Source organism: Gorilla gorilla, chromosome 4, assembly GCF_029281585.2.
Source record: "Gorilla gorilla gorilla isolate KB3781 chromosome 4, NHGRI_mGorGor1-v2.1_pri, whole genome shotgun sequence".
Classification (NCBI taxonomy): Eukaryota; Metazoa; Chordata; class Mammalia; order Primates; family Hominidae; genus Gorilla; species Gorilla gorilla.
Window position 1 is genome coordinate 154,357,698 of NC_073228.2, and position 22,708 is coordinate 154,380,405.

The 22,708-nt window shown below is 52.7% G+C and overlaps 1 protein-coding gene across 11 annotated transcripts in view; it reads left to right on the top strand.

Moving 5' to 3' along the window:
- Positions 1-22,708, top strand: part of NDST1 (N-deacetylase and N-sulfotransferase 1) — a 72,453-nt gene that overhangs the window by 18,126 nt on the left and 31,619 nt on the right. For 5 of the 11 annotated variants that reach the window (XM_055386216.2, XM_019028026.4, XM_055386215.2 and 2 more), the window contains exon 2: positions 16,926-17,826. The exons of 4 other annotated variants lie outside the window; for them this stretch is intronic. In XM_055386216.2, the coding sequence (XP_055242191.1) occupies positions 17,314-17,826 (513 nt within the window). In that variant the 5' untranslated portion in view covers positions 16,926-17,313. Of the gene's footprint in view, positions 1-4,157; positions 4,299-16,925; positions 17,827-22,708 lie in introns of those variants that run through there. 2 more of the 11 variants (XM_055386217.2, XM_004042824.5) reach the window with 2 other exon arrangements.

A 22,708-nucleotide genomic window follows, 5' to 3' on the forward strand; every position in this document is an offset into this window, starting at 1 on the left:
TCTGGACAGGGCTGGTGGGTCAGGCGGATCCTGGAGTGGCAGTCCACTGGACACTGGGAGTGACCTCGGTTTCTGGTCTGCATCCAGGCTGGGTGGTGCTTGCTCCAGCAGAGCCGTGGAGAGGTTGACAATGGGCGGAATGTGGCCCCTTCAGAACCCACACTTCACTGGTGCCCAGGCATGCCAGCCAAGCCCTCTGCTTCTGCAAGCCTGTTTCCCAGCAGTTGAGCTGTGCCAGGACAGCCAAGGACATTTCAGAGTCCCCACGGCTCATAGCCAGGCTGTCACCAGGCATTGCTTATTTTCCCAGGGCCCAAGAGTCTTCAGGGATGGTGGGGGTTCTGGAGATATTCCAAGGACTTTTCTTAACAGCTTGGTAAATTGAGGTCTGGAGAGAGCAAGGCACTTGACCAAGGTCTCACAAGGCCGCCTCCGTCATATCTGTCACTCCCCTCTGTTTCCGTGTCCTCTGCACAGACTCCTGGCCTTCTGCCTGGACGTTTGTAACAACCTCCCTCTTGTGGGCTCCCTAAGAGCTTTGTTTGTCCTCCATTATCGTAATCTTGCCATAATCTGCCAGATGCACACACTATTTGATGTGTCTACCTCCTGTCCCCTCCACTGACTGCCCGTGACAGAGTCTCCCCGACAGAGCTGTGCAGCATGAGGTTTAGGCCCCAGGCTCTGGAGCCAGTCTGAACTCTGTTTGGATGCCAGCTCTGCCCCTTCCTGGCCTGGTGACCTTGGGCATGATACCCTACTTTTCTGAGCTGCTGTCTTTGTGAAATGAAAACAGTAGCAATACTTAGTTGATAGGAACGTCAGGACAGTTAAATGGGATAACGTGTGAAATGCAGAGTACAACACCTGGTACCAAGTAAACTCTCAGAAATGGTCATCTTTGTCCCAAAGGCCCGTCAATTGGTTGAACTGGAAAGTCGTGAGCATGGAGGAGTAGACCCAAGCTTGGACTGGGAGGCAGAGAATGTGGGCTCCAAGTTCATCTCAAACATTGTGTTCCTGTGTGCGTGTTGGGAAGCCACTTATCCTCTGGAAATCCCACTTTCCTTTTCTGAGAAAGGGGGAAGAAATCCCTGCTATACTTTAATGAAGTTGGCATGTGATACCACAGCAATGCCTGTGAAAATGCTTTGCATCTGTGTAATGATTTAAAAATGGCACAGCGGTGGCTGTGGTGTGCTGATGGCGATGAGGGCATTGTAACCACAGTGGTGGGCAGCTGGCTGGGCTGGAGGCTGGTTCATCTGTGGAATGCTCGGTGCCCACACGGACTTCCCCATCCCAGCCTACCTGCTCCCGGCTGTCCACCAGCCTGCCTTCACATTAGTCCCGGCATTATATGCTAGAAAATGTGGGAGGTGCAAAGAGCTGATGGCATTTCCCCAGCCCTGGTGGGTTTTCTGTTATCTGTGGCTGATGCCATGGAATGTGGGGATTAAGAACCAGACAGATGCTGGTTCGAATCTCAGCTAAGCACTTCCCAACGGGGACCTTAAGCAAGTTGCTTAATCTCTGTGGACCTCAGGCTCCATATTTGTAAAATGAGGCCATGATCAAGTAGAGGCCAAGCATTTAACAAAGAGCCCAGAACATAATGGCATCAGGTGGTTGTATAATGTGTATTCTGCCTGGAACGTGGTCACTGACAACGTGGTGACTGACAGGTTATTGATGGCAGGAAGCTGGGGCCACTGTGCCCATTTCTGGGGATTTGCTGCAGAGGTCGGTTATGCTCCCTGCAGAATAACCCAGCTTAGATTTAGGAGGGTCTATGGAATCACATGGCATGATTCAATTTTTTAAATTAATTTGTTTTTTAAAATTTTATTTTTTTTAGAGATGGGGTCTTGCTGTATCTCCCAGGCTGCAGTGCCATAGTGCAGTTGTAGCTCATTGCGGCCTTGAATGCCTGGGCTTCCAGCAATCCTCCTACCTCAGCCTCCTGAATAGCTGGGACTACAGGCTCGTGCCACCATGCCTGGCTTCATGATTCTGTTTTATGTGACCAAACTGAGGCCGAGAAAGGAGTGGTACTTGCCTGAGGTCACAGGCAGGTTGTGTAAGAAGGCCGGGCCTAGGATGAGGCAAGTGAGGCATCTAAGTGCAGCGTCTCAGGAGGTGCCCGCTGTGTGCTTGCACATTGTGGAGAATAAGAACCTTTGTTTTTGAGAGAGGGTCTAGCTGTGTCGCACAGGTTGGAGTGCAGTGGCGCAATCTGGGCTTACTGCAGCCTCAACCTCCTGGGCTCAGGTGATCCTCGCACCTCAGCCCTCCCATATAACTGACTACAGGCACACGCCACTACGCTGTCTAATTTTTGTAATTTTTTTGTAGAGAAGGGGTTTTGCCATGTTGCCCAGGCTGGTGTTGAACTCCTGGTCTCAAACTGCTGTGTCAACCTGCCTTGAGCTCCCAAAGTGTTGGGATGACAGGCGTGAGCCTCTGCACCTGGCAGTGAGCGCCTTCTTAAAGGCTCCTCGCAGGCCTCACCTGAGCCTAGTCCTGGGTGAGTTCCTGATCTAGGACTGGAACCCTAGTCTCCTGTCCCCGTGAACTGTTCTGGACCCCTGCAAGGTACTTTCTAGAGTCTCGCTGAGGCCTCCTATTCCTCTTTAAAAGGAGCCTCTGTGAAGTAGGTCACCCAGTGCTTTTTGCTCCACGTTTCTGTTCTCTAGCTGTTGTCTGTGTCCTAGAGAAAGCCGGGCCCACTTGCCCCCACCTCTCCCCACCTTCTGCCCCCTCCCCCTGCCAGCTGCGCCTCCATGTAAGTACTTTGAGCCACTTAACACCCCAAGGCGTGTTGGTGGCCAGCTTTTGTCTTGATGACAAGCCCTAGCAAGTCTACCGGGACTGGCTGCTTTCATGTGGGCCCTCGGTGAAGCCTCCTTGGTCTCAGCAGGCCCTGTGTTGTGCCCACCAGGCCTCTAGGAGATTAGGGGGCTTCTGTGGCTCCAGATGGCTCAAAGCTTTTCCCTTCCTCTGTGTTATCCCTAGCCCACCTGGCTTCCGTCCTCACTGGCCACGGGGCTTGGGGGATTTTCAGTCTCTCCAAGGCTCTGGCATCTTCCAGAGTGGGCTAGTCTTGGAGTGTCCATCTGAACCATTCTCTCTGTCACCACTGCTGGGCCTGGCTGCTGGGCCTTAGGTGACTTCTTGAGAGGTGGCCAAAGCTGCTAATCCCTGGAAGGGGCTCCTAGGATTTCCCTGTGGCTGGCAGGACCCTTGGCCACCCACGTGGTGTGACATGAGGAGCCTGGAAAGCCAGCCCAACCTCCGTCCTTAAGCCCCACATATAAACATACCTTTTTTTTTTTTTTTTTTTTTTTTTTAACTGCAGCTCTCAGAGCCTGCAATTCTACTGTTGTCAGGTTGCCTTGTGCTCTCCTTGGTATCCTCTAAGAAGGCAAATACCTTTTCAGCTGGGTGCTTTTAAGCATTTGCTGTCAAGAAGCAAGCCCTGGCCAGCCTGGCCCTTTTCCAGTGTTCTGTGTGACCGTGGCCAAGTTGCTTCTCTTCTCTGGGTCTCGTCTTTGTAAGACCCTTTTCAGCTCTAGCACTTTGAGGCTCCAGCATGGATTCTTACACCCTCCACACCTTTGCCGGTCACCTTTCTTCCTCCTCTGCAGGGTGAGGCACAGGGAAGGGCCTGGCCGCTGAGCTGGGTGGGGCCAGGGGCCAAAAGCCAGCATCATAGACACTTTTCCCACCAGCTGGGCATACCGGTCCTTCCTCCTCTTCTCAGGACAGGTGGGGAAACTGAGGTCTGGAGGGGGAAGGGCCAGGGCTGGAACCAGGACCCAGTTATCCTTATTGCCAGTGAGTGCTCCTCCTGCTGTTGGCTGCTACCTCTCTTGAGAGAGGGTCAGAAGACCCACTAGCATGAGGGTCAGGGACATGCTTTTTCCTTTCCCGTGGAAGGCTCCTCCAGGCAGGGCTTGGGTGAGGCAGGCGAGGTGCCAGTGGTCCCCTGGGCACGGGGCAGAATCGGAGGAGGTCATCCTCTTTCTGAGGTTAAGGAGGTAGGGGCTGGAGGCCTTGACAAGGGAGGTGGCATGAAGGGGCGTGGAGGTTTCTAGGAACGTGGTTGGTGGCGCAGGGTGCTCTAGGGCCACCTCCCTCCCTTGCTTCTGCCTTCCCTTTCTCCTGGGGAGGGGACTGGGCCAACAGTAATGCCATTTTTCCTGGCCCTGGGATTAGGTGCAGCCGTGTTAAGGAGAGGACGTCCGAGAGGGCGTGGCGAAGCGAAGAGGAACCGCACGCCACTGCCTGGAGCTCCGGTGGGTCTGGGTCTGGTCATTCTCTCGCTGGCTCCTGTCCGCTCTGACCGCTGTCCCTGGCCCCCTGCCCTGTCCAGTCCTTCCAGGTCCACCTGAGTGTGTGTGTGTGTGTGTGTGTGTGGTATGTGTGTGTGTCCCCAGGAGGGACCTGGGGGTACAGGCTGGCACTTGAGCCTGGCACTGGGTCCTGCCTTCATTCCAGATCAGAAGCAGCTCCCGGAACTGCCCCAGGGAGAGGTCTAGGCTGACCTGGCAGATTCCTGATGGAGGAGAAGGAGGAGGAGGCTGAGGGATGGGAAGGAAGGGCTCAGTTTCTCCTGTGGCTTCTCCAGACAGCTAGGCATGTCCACAAATCCACCTGAAGCCAGCAGGTCCAAGAGTTTAAAGATTTATTTCAGGGCCACGGGGGAAGCTGGAATGGTGAGATGCCAGGGCTCTCAGATGTTGTGTTTGTGGCTTTGGTCCTGTCTAGACTGTGAGAGCCATGGCTTGTCAAAGCCAGAGGGGTCCCTAGAGAATTTCCATGTTCTTAACTTGGCTTTTGATGGGTGCCAGTCACAACCACTCTGAATTTGTGTGTCTGGGGAGAGAATCTGCTAATAGCCATCATTAGATTCTCAAAGGGTTCTATAACCCCCAGAAGGTCACAGACTTCTCCTCTAGTCCATACCCCTCACTGCAGTTGCAGAAACTGAGGCTCAGAGAAGGGAAGGGACTTGCCCAGAGACTCACAGGCAGCGATGGAGGCTGTGGCACCCCCTGCCTCTGTCTTCCTGCCAGCATTCTGCCTGACCTCACAAGCTGGGGAAGCTTGGCTCATTCAGGGGACAATGACCTCTCATCCCCTGATGAGAGGAAGGGGATGACTGGGAGGGAAGGACTGGGAGGCTGTTGTGGTTTCCAGGCCCGCATGGATTTTGGCTTCTGCATCCTTGAGATGGAGGCCCCTGAGTCTGCCTGTGCCTTGGAATCTCTCACGATGTATCTGAGGCCTGGAGTCGGGCATGCGGGAGGGTGGGGGCTAGTGGTGACCCACATTTCCCAGCTCCTCTGCAGGGGAGGCAGATAGGGGAGAAGCTCAGGGTGTGATAAAATTGTTTTTACTTCACTGGGCATAAATGACAAATAAATGAAGTGAGGGTTTGGAAGTGCTTGGTAGAGCGCCTGGCACATGCCAGGCTGTGAGGCGAGGAGCTCACCATTGTCCTTTGCGGTGCCCTGCTAGCTGAGATCTCCTGCTTCTGACCCTCGCTCCTGCCTCTTCCTTAGCATGAGGCCTCTGCCTGGGGCAGGAGGTGGCCCCCTTTCTTTATTTTTTTTGAGATGGAGTTTTGCTCAGGCTAGAGTGCAATGGCACCATCTCGGCTCACTGCAATCTCCGCCTCCCGAGTTCAAGCGATTCTCCTGCCTCAGCCTCTGGAGTTGCTGGGATTACAGGCATGTGCCACACACCTGGCTAATTTTGTATTTTTAGTAGAGATGGGGTTTCACCGTGTTAGCCAGGATGGTCTCGATCTCTGGACCTTGTGATCTACCTGCCTCAGCCTCCCAAAGTGCTGGGATTACAGGCAGGGGCCACCGCCCCGAGCCGCCATCCCCCTTTCTTATATTGGGGTGTCTGATGGGGGCGTGAGGACCCTCTGGCTGAAGTCCTGCCTTGCTGGGTTCCATGGTGCACCTCTCTGCAGTGCAGGCTTTCCCAGGAGGCTGAAGCTCAGCTAGAGAAGCTGGGTCAGCAGCCCTGGGCCTGGTCGCCTCCAGGAAGCCTCTCTCCTGGGCTGCAGACCTGGCTTGGGAGTGGTGTGGAAAGTAGGACTGCAGAAGGGTCACAAACAGGGGCTGTGGGGTGGGCTGGGAGGGGCATCCTAGCTCCACCTCTGCCCAGCTGTGTGACTTCGAGTGGTTGCTTACTCTCTCTGAGCCTCCATTTCCTTGTCTGTAAATTGCTCATAGCAGTGACACCTCTTTCAGGGTGTTAGGATTGAGCGTGGTGGAGCAGGGAAGGCTCCTGGCACAGCCCCAGATGTCCGCAGGAGCTTAATGTTGGCCGCCAGTAAGGGAGGTTGTGATATGTGTTGGGATATGCTGCTTTGTTCCTTTTGAGTGTCTGTGACCTGAGCCTAAGAAAAAAATAGTTCTGGATGGATTTGACTCTGTCATAGGCAGACTTGGGGATAGGGTGGGCAGAGAGCCCCATTTTGGGAAGATTTGTGGCCACTGCATAACATTCTGTGTGATGGACCTGACAGCCTTGGTGTGCGTGAAGAGCCTCAGTGGGACTGTCAGGACTGTCCCGTCCTTGGGACGGGAGGGTGGCAGGTGACCTGCCGTGTTCCCCACACAGCCCCACCCCCAGGCTGTCTGGTATGTTTGCTCGGTAAGCCCTTTTTTTCAGAGCTGGTACAAAGGTAAACTCGCAACTCAGGCCCTGTTGGAAGAAGGACACATTCTCAACAAGTGAGGTCTAAGTTCCTGAGGTTTTCTGTTGGGCCTTCCCTGCCAGGGAACCCAGAATAGATTCACAAGTTGAGAACCAGGGAGTGAACCAGTAGTGCTTTATGCTTTGTTTCCTTGTTGATTGACGGATGATCTGTGAGCTACTTCCAAGAAAGATCACTAAAGGCTGCTTGTGATACTAAAACACATATAAAATGGATGAAAACAAACACAGACAGAAAACTATTGAAAAGGAATGGAGAAAGGGATGTGCAGGGCATCTGGCAAGTGTTAGCTGTCTTAGGTGATCACAGAGGGGCTGCGGAGATGGGGGATGAGGGGCCCAGGCTCTGGAGCCCAGCAGCTGTGTGCTGAAGTTCCCATTCACCCCCTTATTAGCTCTGTGGGCTGCAGCAAGTGACTGGCCTCTTTGGGCCTCAGTTTCTCACCCATATAATGGGGGGAATCTAGGTCATGGTGCTGTGGTAAGGTTGAAATAATGGCATGTAATGCAGACATGGCATGTCTCATAAATGGAAGTTAATGTTATTAATGCATTTAGCTTGGAGATGCCACGTAGCAGATTCACAGAGGGGAAGGTAATTGGCAAGGGCACAAGGCTCTTGAGTACCTGCTGTGGGTAGGAGACAGCTTGTGCCTTGGAAAGCTTTCAGTGAAGTTGGGAGCCCCGCGTTCTAGTTGCAAGAACAACTGATACCTGGTGTTGCATGGTGGGATGTGGAGCAGGGGAGCTCAATCAGGACTTTAGAAATCCAGAGCAGGCTTGTTCACCTCCCTGCTGAGGCTGGCATTGGAGGAGGAGGGACAGGGTTTTAATGGACAAGAAAATGGACCAAGGTAAATGAGAGTGGGGCACACCAGACGGCACAAGGCCAGGAGGTCCTTTCCTCTCTCTGGGTCTCAGTGTCCCCAGGGGCTTACTGCAGGGTAGACTGTGCTCTCTGTGGCCCTGCGACTCTGAGCCAGACCTCCAACAGTCTCTTTCCCGGTGGTGGTGGTCCTGGACTCTGGGGTGACTGACAGCTTGGCTCCTGGCCAGGCAGCACTGTGGGGGTGATGGGGGATGGGGCATGTAGCAGATTCCAGCAGAGGAAGGGATTTGCTTCTGGTCTCGGCCTCCCAGGGATGTAATCACGCTGGAGAAACTCCCGCACAGCTGGGAAGCAAATGTGGAGGATTTTCCTTGCTGAGCTGGATGTGGTGGGTGGGGCAGGCTGTGGTAGGGGTAGGGTGGCTGGTGGAGCTGGGAAGCTGTGGGGTGTGGCTGGGTGGGGGTGAGGATGTGACTGTGCTGGGGGTGTGACTGGCTGGGAGGGGCTGGATCAGCTATGGGGAGTGGCCCTGGGTGCATGTGGGGCTACCTGTTCCCCAGGCCTGCAGCCACTGCTACGCCTCTGCTGCTCAGGTCCCTGCCCAAGTCCAGGTACCCACCCATTCACATCCTTCAGAGGTTGCGGGCAGAGCTCTTTCTGCACTGACCTCCTCTCAGCCCCCACCCCATGTGCATGTGGCCCAGATGCCTATGATGATGCCATTTGAGCCTGTCATGTGCATGTGAGTGTGGTGTGTGTGTTGGGGGAGCAGGGAGCAGTGTGTGGTCCACAGAGGACATTGTCAAGAGTGACCTAGGCTGGAAATAAAATGTGGGCTGGGTGAGCATTCAGGGCCGTGGGCACCTTCCCCCATTCACTGCAGCCATGTCGTACCAGAGACATAAAACCTTGGGTTCCAGAGACCTCTAGAAACCCTTGTGGGAAGGTCATGGTCGCCAGTGCATTTTCAGTGCCTAGTGGCATGCTGGGCACCTAGTGGTGCTCAGTAAATACAGGATGAGGAAACAGGTCGTTTGCTTGTTCCGCACTCCCAGAAAGATCTCGAACCTCCTTCCTGGATCCCATTCTCTTGCTCCTTCCCTCTGGCGTCAGCCTGGCCTCCCTTCCTCTCTCTTTCTCAATTCACTACTAATTTGATATGTGGCCTTGGGCCAGTTCCTTCCTGAGCCTCACTTTCCAAATCTGTTACTGAGTAATCATTTTATTAGCTTATATTACCATGTGCCAGGCACTGAGCTCAGTGTTTTACATGCCTCATCTCTCTTTGTCTTGGTAGCTGCCCTGCAAGATAGATAAGTAGTGTAAACCCCATTTTAGATTTGGTGAAACTGAGGTTCAGAGAGGTTGGGAGATTTGCTCAAAGGTCATGAGGCTGGTAAATAATGGAGCCAACATTCAAGCCCCAGCTGGGAGCCACTGCACCCAGGAATTCCCTGTAATCCCAGCACTTTGGGAAGCCAAGGCAGGAGGATTGCTTGAGACCAGGAGTTCAAGACCAGCCTAGGCAACATCGGGATACCTTGTCTGTATTAAAAAATTAGCTGGGCATGGTGGCACACGCCTGTAGTCCTAGCTGCTTGGGAGACTGAGGTAGGAGGATCACTTGAGCGTGGGAAGTTGAGGCTGCAGTAAGTGTGATTGTGCCCCTGCACTCCAGCCTGGGCAACAGAGAAAGACACTGTCTCAAAAAATGAAAATATGCTGGGCACAGTGGCTCACGTCTATAATCCCAGCACTTTGGGAGGCCGAGGCAGGTGGATCACTTGAGGTCAGGAGTTCGAGACCAGCCTGGGCAACATGGCGAAACCCCGTCTCTACTAAAAATACAAAAATTAGCTGGGCGTGGTGGCAGGTGCCTGTAATCCCTGCTACTCAGGAGGCTGAGGCTCGAAAATCGCTCGAAGCTTGAACCCAGGAGGGGAAGGCTGGAGTGATCCTGGGCAACAGAGCAAGACTCTTAAAAAAAGAAAGAAAAGATTCAAAGATTCAAGCTCAGGCAGGCTAGCTCCAGTCTCGGCCTTTGACTGTTATGCTAGCTGTCACCACTAGAGTGAAATAGAAGGGTGTGCACAGCCCTTCTAAGGAGGCCTGCTGGCGCACAGTAGGCACTGTGTACATGTGAGTTGGGTTACTGGGCACAATTCACCATGAAAGGCATGGCTTGCTCAGTCTCCATACCTGCTCTTATGGAGCTCTTGGTCTCATTCCTGGAGCCCACCCATTCATCACAGGCCCAAGCTGGACCCCCTTCCCTGGTCCCAGTCTCTGGACAGCTTGCTCCTGTAAGAAGGCCCTTGTACCTCTGCCCCTTTTCTCTTATGGGTCTGGGGCAGCATTTTCAGGTGGGGATGTTAGATAGAGTGACTTCAACTCCAGAGCAGTGGCCACGGTTACCGTGGTATTTCCCGAAAGTGCAGCGTTGCCATGGCGTCTCCATGACGACCAGAGCATCTCATTCATTATCCTCAGCACCTTGGCAGGGAAAGCTGGGACTAGGGCTAGGGGAGTGCAGTAGGAGCCTGGCTGAGGGCTGTGGGCCACTGGCCTTTGTGGCTGAGGTTCCCCTCATGCCCCTGCCTACCCCAAGCCAAGGTTCCTCTGCAGGCTCTGGAGTTATCTCCCACCCATGGGGTCTGGGTTCACATTTCAGCTCTGCCGCTGAACAGTTGTGTGATGTTGGGCAAGTGACTTAACCTCTCTGAGCCTTATTTTACTCAACTGTAAATGTGGATAACAATATTAGTTGTAAGGATTACATGAAATGAGGTATAAAAAGTGCTGGCTGGGCGTGGTGGCTCATGCCTGTAATCCTCGCACTTTGGGAAGCCGAAGTGGGTGGATCATCTGAGGTGAGGAGTTCAAGACCAGCCTGGCCAACATGGCAAAACTGCATATCTACAAAAATTAGCCGGGAATGATGGTGGGTGCTTGTAATCCCAGCTACGCGGGAGGCTGAGGTGGGAAAATTGCTTGAACCTGGGAGGTGGAGGTTGCAGTGAGCCAAGATAGTGCCATTGCACTCCAGCCTGGGTGACAGAGTGAGACTCCGTCTCAAAAAAAAAGAAAAAAAAAGTGCTTAGCACAGTGCCAGGCTCATAGTATGGCAGTATTCATAATGATGATGATTATAATGTTGTTGGTGTTATTTTTATTGTAGAAACCCTTGGGTTTCAGGGAGGAATGAAAGACCAAACTCAAAGTCAGGAATGAAACCCATTTGAGTCAAGATTTGGTGGTTTCCATGTGACTGTGGCAAGTCACTTCACCTTGAAGTCTTTGTCTCCTTATCTGTAAATTGGAAATAATAACAGCTGCTCATTCATTCATATCCTGAGTATTCAATAAGGACCTGACCCTAGGAAAAGTGGGAGCTTCCATGATGAATCAGACTTGGTTCCTGCCCTTGAGTGGCACCCGGGCATTGGGGGAGGAGGAAGAAAGGACACTGTTTTGTGCTGAGGGCTGTGTGTGCTGGGTGCTGGTGGGGGCCTGTGCAGAGGTCAGTAAGCCCTGGTCCTGCCCCACAGATCTGCAGGCTACGGGAGGTAGAGCCATGTGCAGGAATCCCCCAGTTTACTCTGCACAGACCACATGCTCAGGTGCACGCAGGGGCTGGGCAGGAAGCCAAATGAAGGAAAGGGTTGGCTATGAGACTGTACATAGAGATGCTGATGGTGTTAACTGCAGGATACACGGCCCATTTGAGGCTGGCACTCTAAGTGCCTCAGCTGATGGTGGCAGGTGAGGATGTGTGCCCAGTGTCACCAGAACTTGCCCTCTTTAGAGACAAGTTAGAAGTTCTGACTTTTATGTAAAATCTCCTGATTTAAAAATGTTGCTAACGAATCCCAAATTAAAGAAAAATACTGTGCAAGCCAAAGAGCACAGTCTGCATTTTGTTTGGGCTCCAGGGTCCTGGTTTTCAGCCTCTGCACCGTGGAGTGGGGATGAGGCGGGAGCCTGAGGAATGAGACTTAGGAGTGGGAGAGGGGGCGGTGGTTGGTGATGACTTCAGAGGGGTCATGACTTTGGAACCTGGATCTTGAAAGATGAGTAAGTGTCCCAAGGGGTCCGGGGAGGCATTCCAGGCAATGGGAATTTCATCAGCAAAAGCCTCAATGCTTCCCCGAGATTGGTGACTGGCTGGGTGAGGCTGGAATTTAGGGGAAACTGCTGGTGATGTCTGCAAGGCCCAGCAGGCCCAGAGTGGTGGGGGTCATTGAGGCCTCAGCCCCAGCTGTCCTTGAGGCCTTGGTGGCTGCAGGGGGATTAGAAGCCCCTCAGTTATTTACCTCTTGAGCCACGGGAGTTCTGGAGTGCAGGCGGGTGAGGAGGGCCTTGGGTGGAGGGTGGCAGCCTCTGAGTGGGTTGCAGAGGGGCTGTGCTGGAAGCCCCCTTTGCCAGCCGGCTGAGTGGCCGGCGCTTTGCTACAAAGCAACTGGCTTCCCCCCACCCACCCCCACCCCAGGGTATTTGGCCTTCTCTGAGGACAGGGGCTACCTTGCTCTCCCTCTGCCCTGGGTTTTGCCATGGCCTTATCTTCAGCTTCTTGGCTTCTATCCAGGCTGCCAGCCAGCTCCCAGTAAGGGCCACAGCCTCCAAGGATAGGGCTACTTTTCAGGCATGCTGTGAGAAGAGGACGGCAGCCCTGGCTGCCTGGCCCTCTGTGTAATAAGTGTGTGTGGTGCCTGCCTGCCTCAGCCCTTGCTCTCCCTCTGTGAAATGAGCTGCCCTCCCCTGCCTGAGTCCTGGGGCTGTCAGACTCTCAAGAGAGGGATGAGCTTGAAAGTGCTTCGTGAGCTAAGCTGTGATCCACATCGTGAGGGATTGTCATAAGTATGTTAAATAAGCAACAGGGGTGCGTGATAACAGCAGCTGTGTGCCAGGCGTGGTTCTGAGCATCTTATGTATCAACTCATTTAATGTTCACAACCTTGGGAAGTAGGTAGAATTTCCATTTTACATGCTAGGAAACTGAGGCACTGAGAAGTTAAATAACTTGCCCAAGATTACATAGCTACTAAGTGGTGGAGCTTAGTTTTGAATCGAAGCCACTTGGCTCCAGTCTGCACATGTAACCAGTAGGGTCCATCAATCTAGGACTTTAGGTCTGTGGATGGGTGGCAGGGAGGCTCTGAACTCCTTGAAATTATTATGATATATATTTTTTTGAGATGGAGTCTTGCTCTATTGCCCAGGCTGGAGTACGGTGATGTGATCTCACCTTACTGCAGCCTCTGCCTCCTGGGTTCAAGTGATTCTCTTGCCTCAGCCTCCCGAGTAGCTGGAATTACAGGTGCCTGCCACCATGCCTAGCTAATTTTTGTATTTTTAGTGGAGATGGGATTTCACCATGTTGGTCAGGCCGGTCTTGAACTCCTGACCTTAAGTGATCTGCCCACCTCGGCCTCCCAAAGTGCTGGGATGACAGGCGTGAGCCACCACACCATTATGACATTTTCTAGCGTGTCTGTGTGTGTGTGTGTGTGTGTATATGGCTTTATTGTTTAGATTTTTAGTTTTACATTCACAGCAAAATTGAAAGGAAGATACAGAGATTTCCCATATGCCTTCTTCCCCTGCACACACACACAGCTTCCCCCATTATCAACATCCCTCACCACAGTGGTACTTTTCTTTTTTTTTGAGATGGGGTCTCGCTCTGTAGCTCAGGCTGGAATGCAGTGGCACAATTATGGCCACTGTAGCCTTGACCTCAGGGGCCCAAGTGATCCTCCTGAGTAGCTGGGTCTACAGGCACATGCCCTGACACCTGGCTCACTTTTTTTTTTTTTTTTGTAGAGATGGGGGTCTTGCTATATTGCCCAGGCTGGTCTTGAACTCCTGGCCTTAAGTGATCCTCCTGCCTCGACCTCCCAGGGTCAGGGGACTGCAGGTGTGAGCCACTGTGCCCAACCCAGAGTGGTAAATTTGTTGCAACAGATGACCCTGCATTGACACATCATTATCACCCAGAGTCCATAGTTTACTTTCGGGTTCACCTCTGGTAGTATGCATTCTGTGGGTTTGGACAAATGTATAACGACATGTATCTACCATCGTCGTCTCATACACAGTAGTTTCACTGCCAAAAAAATTCTCTTTGCTCCGCTGATTCATACTCTCAACCCCCAACCTCTGGCAACTGTGTGCATTTTTTTAATGTGCATATTTTTTGTGTCTGAAAAATGTCAGATTCCCACAGGGGTTCGTGGCTCCCACATTCCTGAGACTCTGAGCTGCATCATCCACACTCTGAAAGGTTGTTAATCTGATAGAGGGTCACTGACCACAGCACTCAAGCCTGCGAGGAGTGGCTGGTGGCTGTTCTCCTCCGCTTCCATGGGATTGGGTGGCCAACGTGGGCAGGGCGCCATCAGGGCATCCCCACCTCCTATCCACTGTGCTTCTGTCCTGGCCCTAGGCCAAGGGGTGGGGCTGGGCTGCGGCCACAGGCTGCCCTTATCAATGGTAAATGGGACACCTGGGTACCCTGAGTGTAAACAGGACCAGTCACCCCAGCCTTCCTGGCTCTGCCCAGGACACCTGCTCCTTCTTGCCCTGCTCTCAGCTAGAATTGCAGGGAGTCCCTGGAAAGTGCCACACATGCTCTTATCTCCAAGCTGTGGTATGTGCCATTTCCTCTGTCTACCCCTGCCCAACCCTTACTTTTTCTTCTGGTCAGCTTAGGTACCCTTCCTCCAGGAAGCCTTCCCTGTCCCCTCCTTCCCCCTGCCAGAAGAGTTAAGGACCCCTGAGTTCTCCCAAACCCCCATCCCATCCCCGTCTGTCACACTTATCCCCCTGCATTGCAGATGCCTATTTTCTTGGCTGCCTCTGGTTCCTCAGGGTACTGGCACTGAAATGTAGAATATCAGAGGTGAAGGAGCCCCCGGAGATCACCTGCCCCAACCCCCTTCTAACATGCAGGAAGCCCAGAGGGAGCCACACAGTGCATCATGGCAGAGCTGAGACCAGACCTGTTGTCCCAGTCACCTCCTCATTTCACAAACAAAAAGCGGAAATAAAAATCACCCAGAGATAATCACTGTTAATGTTTCTTTTTTTCATTTAGCACCAGTTTCTAGCCTATGCACAAAAATATTTAACTAAATTATGACCACACGTACAAACTGTTTTATAAATGTTTTTGACTTTGACAATACATACGGTAATTATATTTCTATGTCAGTACATGTCCTTCTTCAACATATTGTAAATGGCTGCCTAGGATTTCATCATATGCTTGTATTAGAATTTCTTTTTTTTTTAGATAGAGTCTCGCTCTGTCGCCCAGGCTGGAGTGCAGTGACGTGATCTTGGCTCACTGCACCCTCCGCCTCCCAGGTTCAAGTGATTCCCCTGCCTCAGCCTCCTGGGTAGCTGGGACTACAGGTGTGTGTCACCACGCCTGACTAGTTTTTGTATTTTTAGTAGAGATGAGGTTTCACCATGTTGCCCAGGCTGGTCTTGAACTCCTGACCTCAAGTGATCCACCCACCTCGGCCTCCCAAAGTTCTGGGATTACAAGCATGAGCCACCATGCCCGACCCTTGTGTTATAATTCCTAAATACAATCTCCCATTGTTTGGGATTTGCTGTTATAAGCAGCACTAGGATTTGTGTTCTTGTGGAAAAATCTTTACACACTTTTGCAGTAATACCTCTAGGATAAATTCCTGGAAGTGCAGCTGTCGGGTCTGGAGCATGCTGTACCCATGCTGAGCACATCATATAGTCTTGGGGCTGGAAGGGATTTCAAAGATCTTTACCCTCTAGACTGGGCCCAAGCCTTGAATTCCCCCCTGGCCTCTTTAGCCCTGGCTCTTACACCTTCCATCTAGACCTGGGCAACTCTCCTTCTAGCTTTGAGCTGCTGTGACTGATAGTTGCTCCTTGGGGGCCAGGCGTGGTGGTTCATGCCTATAATCGCAGCACTTTGGGAGGCCAAGGCCGGCGAATCACCTGAGGTCAGGAGTTCAAGGCCAGCCTGATCAACATGGAGAAACCCCATCTCTACGGGCATGGTGGCTCATGCCTGTAATCCCAGCTACCCAGGAGGCTGAGGCAGGAGAATCACTTAAACTGGGGAGGCGGAGGTGGCAGCGAGCCGAGATCGCACCATTGTCTAGCCTGGGCAACAAGAGTGAAACTCCGCCTCAAAAAAAAAAAGTAAGAAGAAAAGAAAGTTGCTCCTTGGGTTGCTGGGAAATCTCACTTCTTGTGACTTCATTACTATTTAAGGGAGACTGGTAGACTGTGTTTGGGGTTGCTGTTTGGGGTGAGAGAATTGGGGACTTTGTGTCGTGTATGTGCGTCTTCATTAACTCTTTCCAGTGAGATGAGTACAGGAGGCGTGGCCTGGGTGCAGGGGGTGCGGGGGGTTCAGGCTGAGGGGGAGGCTGGAACCCAGAGTTATGGCTGCCTGGGTGGACAGAAGGTCCAGGGCAGGGGAGGCCTCCCCTCTGCATCCTGTGGTGGCAATATGGCGATCCTCAGGAAGGCTATTTGGTCATGTGTTGTCCTGGGCTGCTGTGTGCACCTGCGGGTACGTACCCCGAGGATGAGAGATACCTGGTTGCATTATGGGCAAATATGACAGCTGCCATGTTTCTTGTGCCAAGCTCCTCAGACATATTTACTTAACGCTCAGCTACAGCCATGAGCTACAGGGGTGCTGGTGTTACACATTAGCTCACTGATGCTTGAAAGGTGTAATGGTCACCTGAGGCCTTCTCACACAGCTAAGGCACACATGCCCTGCGGCCTGCTAATGAATCCTGGCTTGGCTTCATTCTGAGTCTTCATTCCTTGGATGGAGACTCAGTCTTTTCATCCATCAGATGGGGCTGCTGGGCTCATTCAAAGAGAGCAACGGGTTAGGAAGGGAATGGAATATGGTGAGGATGTGGTATTCAGTCGTGATTTAGAATTCTACCTCTAGTTCCCAGGCTGTGCAAATGTTTATCATCTCTCCCCATCCGTCCTGCTCCTGGATTTTTCTTGGCCTAGTCTTGGACTCTGATAATGATCAAAAATAGCAACTCCCATTTGTAGATACCATATGCTAGGTACTGCTTTAAGTTGTTTACAAACGTTGTTGGACTTAATCCTCCAACCCCTCATGAGATGGGTTCATATTATTTATTGTCTGCCCCATTTTACAAGTAGGGAAACTGGGGCTCAGAGATATTAAAGAGCTTGCTCCAAATCATGCAACCTTGGTTTGGCAGCTGTACTTGCATTTGGGCATTCCTAGGTCAGCTCCTGTGTGTCCACAGTTAGCTGAACCCTGAAGCCCGCACTCTGACGCTCCTGTTCTCTCCACTCTCCACAGCCTTAGCCCCGTGGGCCCCACGGAGTGAGCGGCATGCAGCACCCCCGGGCCTGCCCAGTGTCCTCTGGCCTGCTGCCCTGCACCCCCAGAAGGCCCTGACGCCCTGGGGCACTTCTGCTCTGCACAGGACCACGCGGGGGTTTGCCATGGTGACATAAAGGGGCACGGAGGAAGGAAGGAGCGTGACCAGCCTGTGGACTGCGCCCCTGGCTGGGAGGAAGGACTGGGGGCCCAGATCCTCCACTCCCAGTGCCCCACAAGGGCGTCGCTTCCTAAGTCTCTGTGAATTTGTTGGTCAGTGGACGATTCTTGTGTCTCCTCCTGTGTGGGGCCTTGGGGGTAGCCAGGGCAGGCCGGGCCTCCGGTGGCCAAGGTCTCGGAGGCCAGGATGCCTGCCCTGGCATGCCTCCGGAGGCTGTGTCGGCACGTGTCCCCGCAGGCTGTCCTTTTCCTGCTGTTCATCTTCTGCCTGTTCAGCGTTTTCATCTCGGCCTACTACCTGTATGGCTGGAAGCGAGGCCTGGAGCCCTCAGCGGATGCCCCCGAGCCTGACTGTGGGGACCCGCCGCCTGTGGCCCCCAGTCGCCTGCTGCCACTCAAGCCTGTGCAGGCAGCCACCCCTTCCCGCACAGACCCGTTGGTGCTGGTCTTTGTGGAGAGCCTCTACTCGCAACTGGGCCAGGAGGTGGTGGCCATCCTGGAGTCCAGCCGCTTCAAATACCGCACAGAGATTGCGCCGGGCAAGGGTGACATGCCCACGCTCACTGACAAGGGCCGTGGCCGCTTCGCCCTCATCATCTATGAGAACATCCTCAAGTATGTCAACCTGGACGCCTGGAACCGGGAGCTGCTGGACAAGTACTGTGTGGCCTACGGCGTGGGCATCATTGGCTTCTTCAAGGTACACAAGAAGCAGGGTCCCTGAGCAGTTCAGAGCCCCCTCTCCAGCTCAGTGCCTGAATTCTCATCTGTGAAATGGGTGTAATGGTAGCACCCGCCTCCTGGGGTTGTTGGGAGGGTTAAATGAGTGAGTATATGTAAAGCACTGGGAGCGTGTGGTGCCCACTGCCTGGCAAGTGCTTTGTAAGTATTAGGGGAGCGTGCCAGGGGGATCGCCTGCCGTGCATGGGGTCCAGCACACAGCAGGTGCTTGCCTAAAGGAGGCCACAGAGTAAGTGTGAAGTCAGAGGAGCATGCTCTGCTAGGTGCCCCAAAACCTGTCAAGGCAATCTCCCCTAGGGAGGGCGTGTGCACCCATTTTTCAGATGAGCAAACCAAGGCTCCGGGGGTTAAGTTACTTATGTGAGGTTTTGCAGCCTGTAAGTGGAGAAGCCGAGATTTGAACCTAGACATAAACAGTTTGGGCTCTCTATCCCATGCTCTTCCCTCTTGGTGGTGGTGGAGTATGGCGTTAATATACCTCCTGACCCAGAGCCATTTTGCATGAGGAGAAAGAGGAGAATGAAATCCCACTGGCAGATGGGGAGCTGCTCTGGGCTTTATGGGCCCAGAATGACCGCCGGGATTGGGGTCCTTGCAGAAAAGGTGTCACAGAGAATCTGTCCTTGGTGGGGGGAGGTTGGGAATGGTGGGTGGGGGATCCAGAGGCTGTGGTCAGAGAAGTCTGACCTGCAAGATGAAAGCAGACACTAGCTGGGACTCTAGTTGGATGCTTTGGAGGTGGCAGGGAATTTGTTCCTTCATTCAACAAATATTTACTGAGCGCTCACAGTGTTTGTGGTCCTGTGCTAGTGGTGATCGAAGTGGACAAAGTCCCTGCTGTCATGGAGCTGGCATTTCAGTGCTTTGGGAGTGGGTGGGTGACAAGCAGTGAGCAAATAAACACAGGATGGGGCAGGTGTGATCAGTACAAAAAGAAACAAAGCAGGGAAAGGACACAGAGGGTAGTGGGGGTGGGAGCTTGACATTATTTTAGGAAAGTCATCTTTGATAAAGTGACCTGAAGTAAATGAGGGGAGGAGCCATGTGGCTTTCTGTGCAAAGAGTCTTCCAGGAAGAAGGGACGTTAAGTGCATGAGTCCTAAAGCAGCCTCTTGCTTGGTGTGAGCCAGGAAAGGAGGAGCGGGAGATGGGTCAGAAGTGGCTTGTGTCCGCTGCTGGGTGCCCGTTTGTGCCAGGCCTTCCTGGTGCACTTGTGCACTGGGTGCTGTCTCCTGGAGGGCTTCTCATGGCATGTTCTTTCACACCCTAATACAGCAGGAAGCTCTGCCACTGAAAGGTATTGTGAGCCAAGAATTTGAAGGCCCTTAGAAGTCCTGCAGTAGAGCAACCAGTGAGATTTGTTCTCAACTGGCTTGATCACAAAACCCTTTCTTTTACAGAGCACCCTCAGGGGAATGCTGGCCTGGTTTATGGCTTTACAATGACATCAAGTCAGACTATCTCCATTGTCTGTTTCTCTTTTCTCTTGGACTCTGTACCCTTTCCTGCCATGAACTTCGTTAAGTTCTATTCAGAGTCCCAGGCCTGAAAAGCGTCAGGAGGCTGACGTTTATTGAGTGCTCACTCAGTGCCATGCACCGTCTACATGCGTTGTGCAGATTCACGCACTTCACACCAAGGCAGGTGGCTAGCAGCCTGATTTAAGATAGGAGGAAACTGAGGCAAAGGAGGATAAGCAATGTGTCCAAGCCTACGCCTCTGATGAGTATAGGTCTGGGATTTGAACTCAAGCAGTCCGGCCCCAGAGGCCTTAGTCTTAACCACAATGTAATGAGTCCAGGAGCCTCACATACCATTTATTCAGAAGAAGTGACATCAGAGGCCACACCCAGTGCACAGAGCTCCCACAGTCTTTGGGGACCAGGCAGTGAGCTGTGGCCATTGGGCGTAAATTGGTACAATGGAGCTTGGGCGCTGTCTGGCCCCAATTCCTTGCTCTGCAGAAGGTGAACAGGAGGCCCAGGGAGGGGTGCGGACATGTTCAAAGTCTCATCGTGGGGCCAGTGGTAATTCCAGGACTTGGTGCTCTTCCTACCCTGTTGCCTAGGACAAGACTATCCTTGGTTTTGAGCAGAGGCCTGTGATTTTCTGCTCAAATGCATGCCCTCTGGTGGTCAAGGCACATCTTTCCACTCTTTCTGCAAGACCAACTTCCCCGCTGTGTGCTGGGCTTGCCAAGTGGGGATTGTTTGTGGGCTCCAGGGATCTGAAAACTCATTTTCCAGTTCCCACTGATGCTGGATTCCCAGGGCAGTGTGAGAGCAGGGACTTAAAAGTCCAGACAGGTTCAAATCTCTCTGTCACTTAGAAACAGAGTGACTTTGGGTAAAATGCTCAACTGATCTGCAAAGTGGGGCTAATTACAGCTGCTGCCTCACTGGTCTGTGTTGAAAACAAGACAGTGGGTGGGGAGCACTGAGCCCATTGCCTGGTACCGGAGCCACTCAATAGATGGTAGCTATCGTGCTTTGTCATCTCCAGGTTCAGTAAACAGCAGTGGTAGCACTGTGTCCGTCTTGTGGCCCTGACCAATGTGTGCCCCTGTGAGATCCTGGAGGGTGGTGGGAATAGGGTCATCCTCATCTGGATCCCTACTTCCTGGCACTGTCATGCCTCAACCTTGAAATTCCAGGTGACCGGGGGCTAAACACACCCTGGCAGGGGTCTGGCAGGGAGTACCTGACCTCTTTCATTGAGCACTTACTGTGTCCCAGTCACTGAGCTCGGTGCTTTGCAGGCATTTCATGGCTAATTCTCACAGCTATCCTGTGAAGTAGGCACTTTATTTTCAGATAAGGACCTGAGGTTCAAAAAGTTAAATGGCTTGTCCCGAATGACATAGCTACAGGTTGAGTGTCCCTTGTCTGAAATGCTGGGGACCTTAAGTGTCTCAGATTTTGGAATGCTTGCATTCTACTTACCAGTTGAGCATCCCTAGTCTGAAAATCTGAAATCCAGAATGCTGCAATAAGCATTTCCTTTGAGCATGACCTTTAGAGGTCACATTGGTGCTCAAAAAGTTTTGGATTTTGGAGCATTTTGGATTTTCAGATTAGAGATGCTCAACCTGTGGTAAGTCGTAGAGCCAAGATCTGACAGTCAAGCTCGTTGTTTCTAACCCAGCCACAGGAGCAAATGTACTGACAGGGAGCCTGAGGCTCAGAGAGGACATGTGGGATTCCCAAGGTCCCCCAGGTAATGGTGAGGTCTGTGCTTGGCCTCACCTCTGCGTTCCCGAATCAGGGCTCCTCCTCCCTCTGCCTGGGGGACCCCATTGGAAGACTTGGTGTCTCCGGAGTGGGTACTCAGTGGTGAGGAGCAAGAGGGATTTCCACTGCTGTGGGGTGAGGCCTGCAGTGAGGCCAGCCTCTCGGTGCTGAGGCCCTCCATTCCCTTCTTGCCTGGTTCATTTCATTGCCAACGGATAGGCCATCAGTGACTTGGCTTCCTCCCTTCCTGGATGGCTGGGCAGCTGACTGAGCCTCCAGCACCTGGCAGTCAGCTCAGGGTCGGGACTTTGAAATGGGATCCCTCAGCACCCGCGGTCCAGTGTGGCATCCCAGGCCTCAGCAGGCGATGGACAAGGCCTGAAATGTCTCTGGCCCCTACCGCTTTTGTCCCCACACAGCCCAAGTAGTTCCCATCCTTGGTCAGGGCTGTCTTAGGAGTCGTGAGCAGCCTGGAGTTGGGGAGGTAGCTGAGGACTGGGCTGTGCGCTGGGCCTCAGCACCCCAGGCTGGCTCAGGACAGGGTGGGGAGGTACTCTTGATGTTTGGAGAACCACATGCAGGCTACTTAATGTGGTTTATGAGGCCAGGGCCCTGCAGAGCCTTTTTGGGAATTAGAGGAGATGAGTGAAAGGCACTCTTCTGGGCAGGTACAGCTCTGCAACGGGCACAGGCTCAGCTGAGACTTTACCCCACCCCCGCCACTGACCTGCGCACCCCTGTGTGTGCCCCCTGAGCAGCTCTCCTGGGGGCCCCACACATGACCCCATCTCCCCCTCCGAACTCATTTTGCTTTGCCCTGCCCCACTCACTCTCCAGGCAGCAGCCACATGGATCTTTTTAAAATGCAAATTAGAACCTGTCATCCTTTGATGGAGTCTTTGAGGGCTTCCTGCTGCTGCTTCAATCCTCCAGCACCCTGCAGGCCTGGCTCCAGCTGACCTATCTGCCTCATCTCCTCCTCTCCCTCTTGGTCACTCTGCTGCCTTCTTGCTATTCCTTGGTCATGCTGAGGCCTGTCCTACCTCAGGGCCTTTGCACTTGCTATTCTTGGCCTCTACCTTTCCCTTTGTTTGTGCTTATTTGTTCTTTAAATGTTAGCTCAAAAGTCCCTTTCTCCAGGAGACCTCCTGAGCCGACTAACTGTGCCCAGTAATCTACTGTTCCACAAATATGAACCTCCTCTGTGTAGCATGTGCCACACTGAAGTTTTATATTTATTCCTGTGATTTCAGTGAATGTCTCTCTTCCCTCCTTGATTTTAAGGTTCACGAGAGCAGGGGCCATGTCTTTGTTTTTCTCACTGTATCACTGGCACTTAAAACAGTGCCTGACACAGCAAATAGTTGTGGAATGAACAGATGAAACCTGTATTGAGCATCTATCTATGCCAGGTACTAGACAGCTGGCTGTTCCTCTTTTATTCCTTTTAAAAATCCAGTTCTGCATTGAATTTGTGTGTTCCTGCTGGGTATCAAGCTGGGCACTAGGGGTCCAAAGGTGAAACATCATAGCCCCTAACCTTAAGGGGTTGCAGGCTGGTGGGAGATAGAACGCTGAAAATATAATATTGCAGCTGAGGTGAGAAATGCT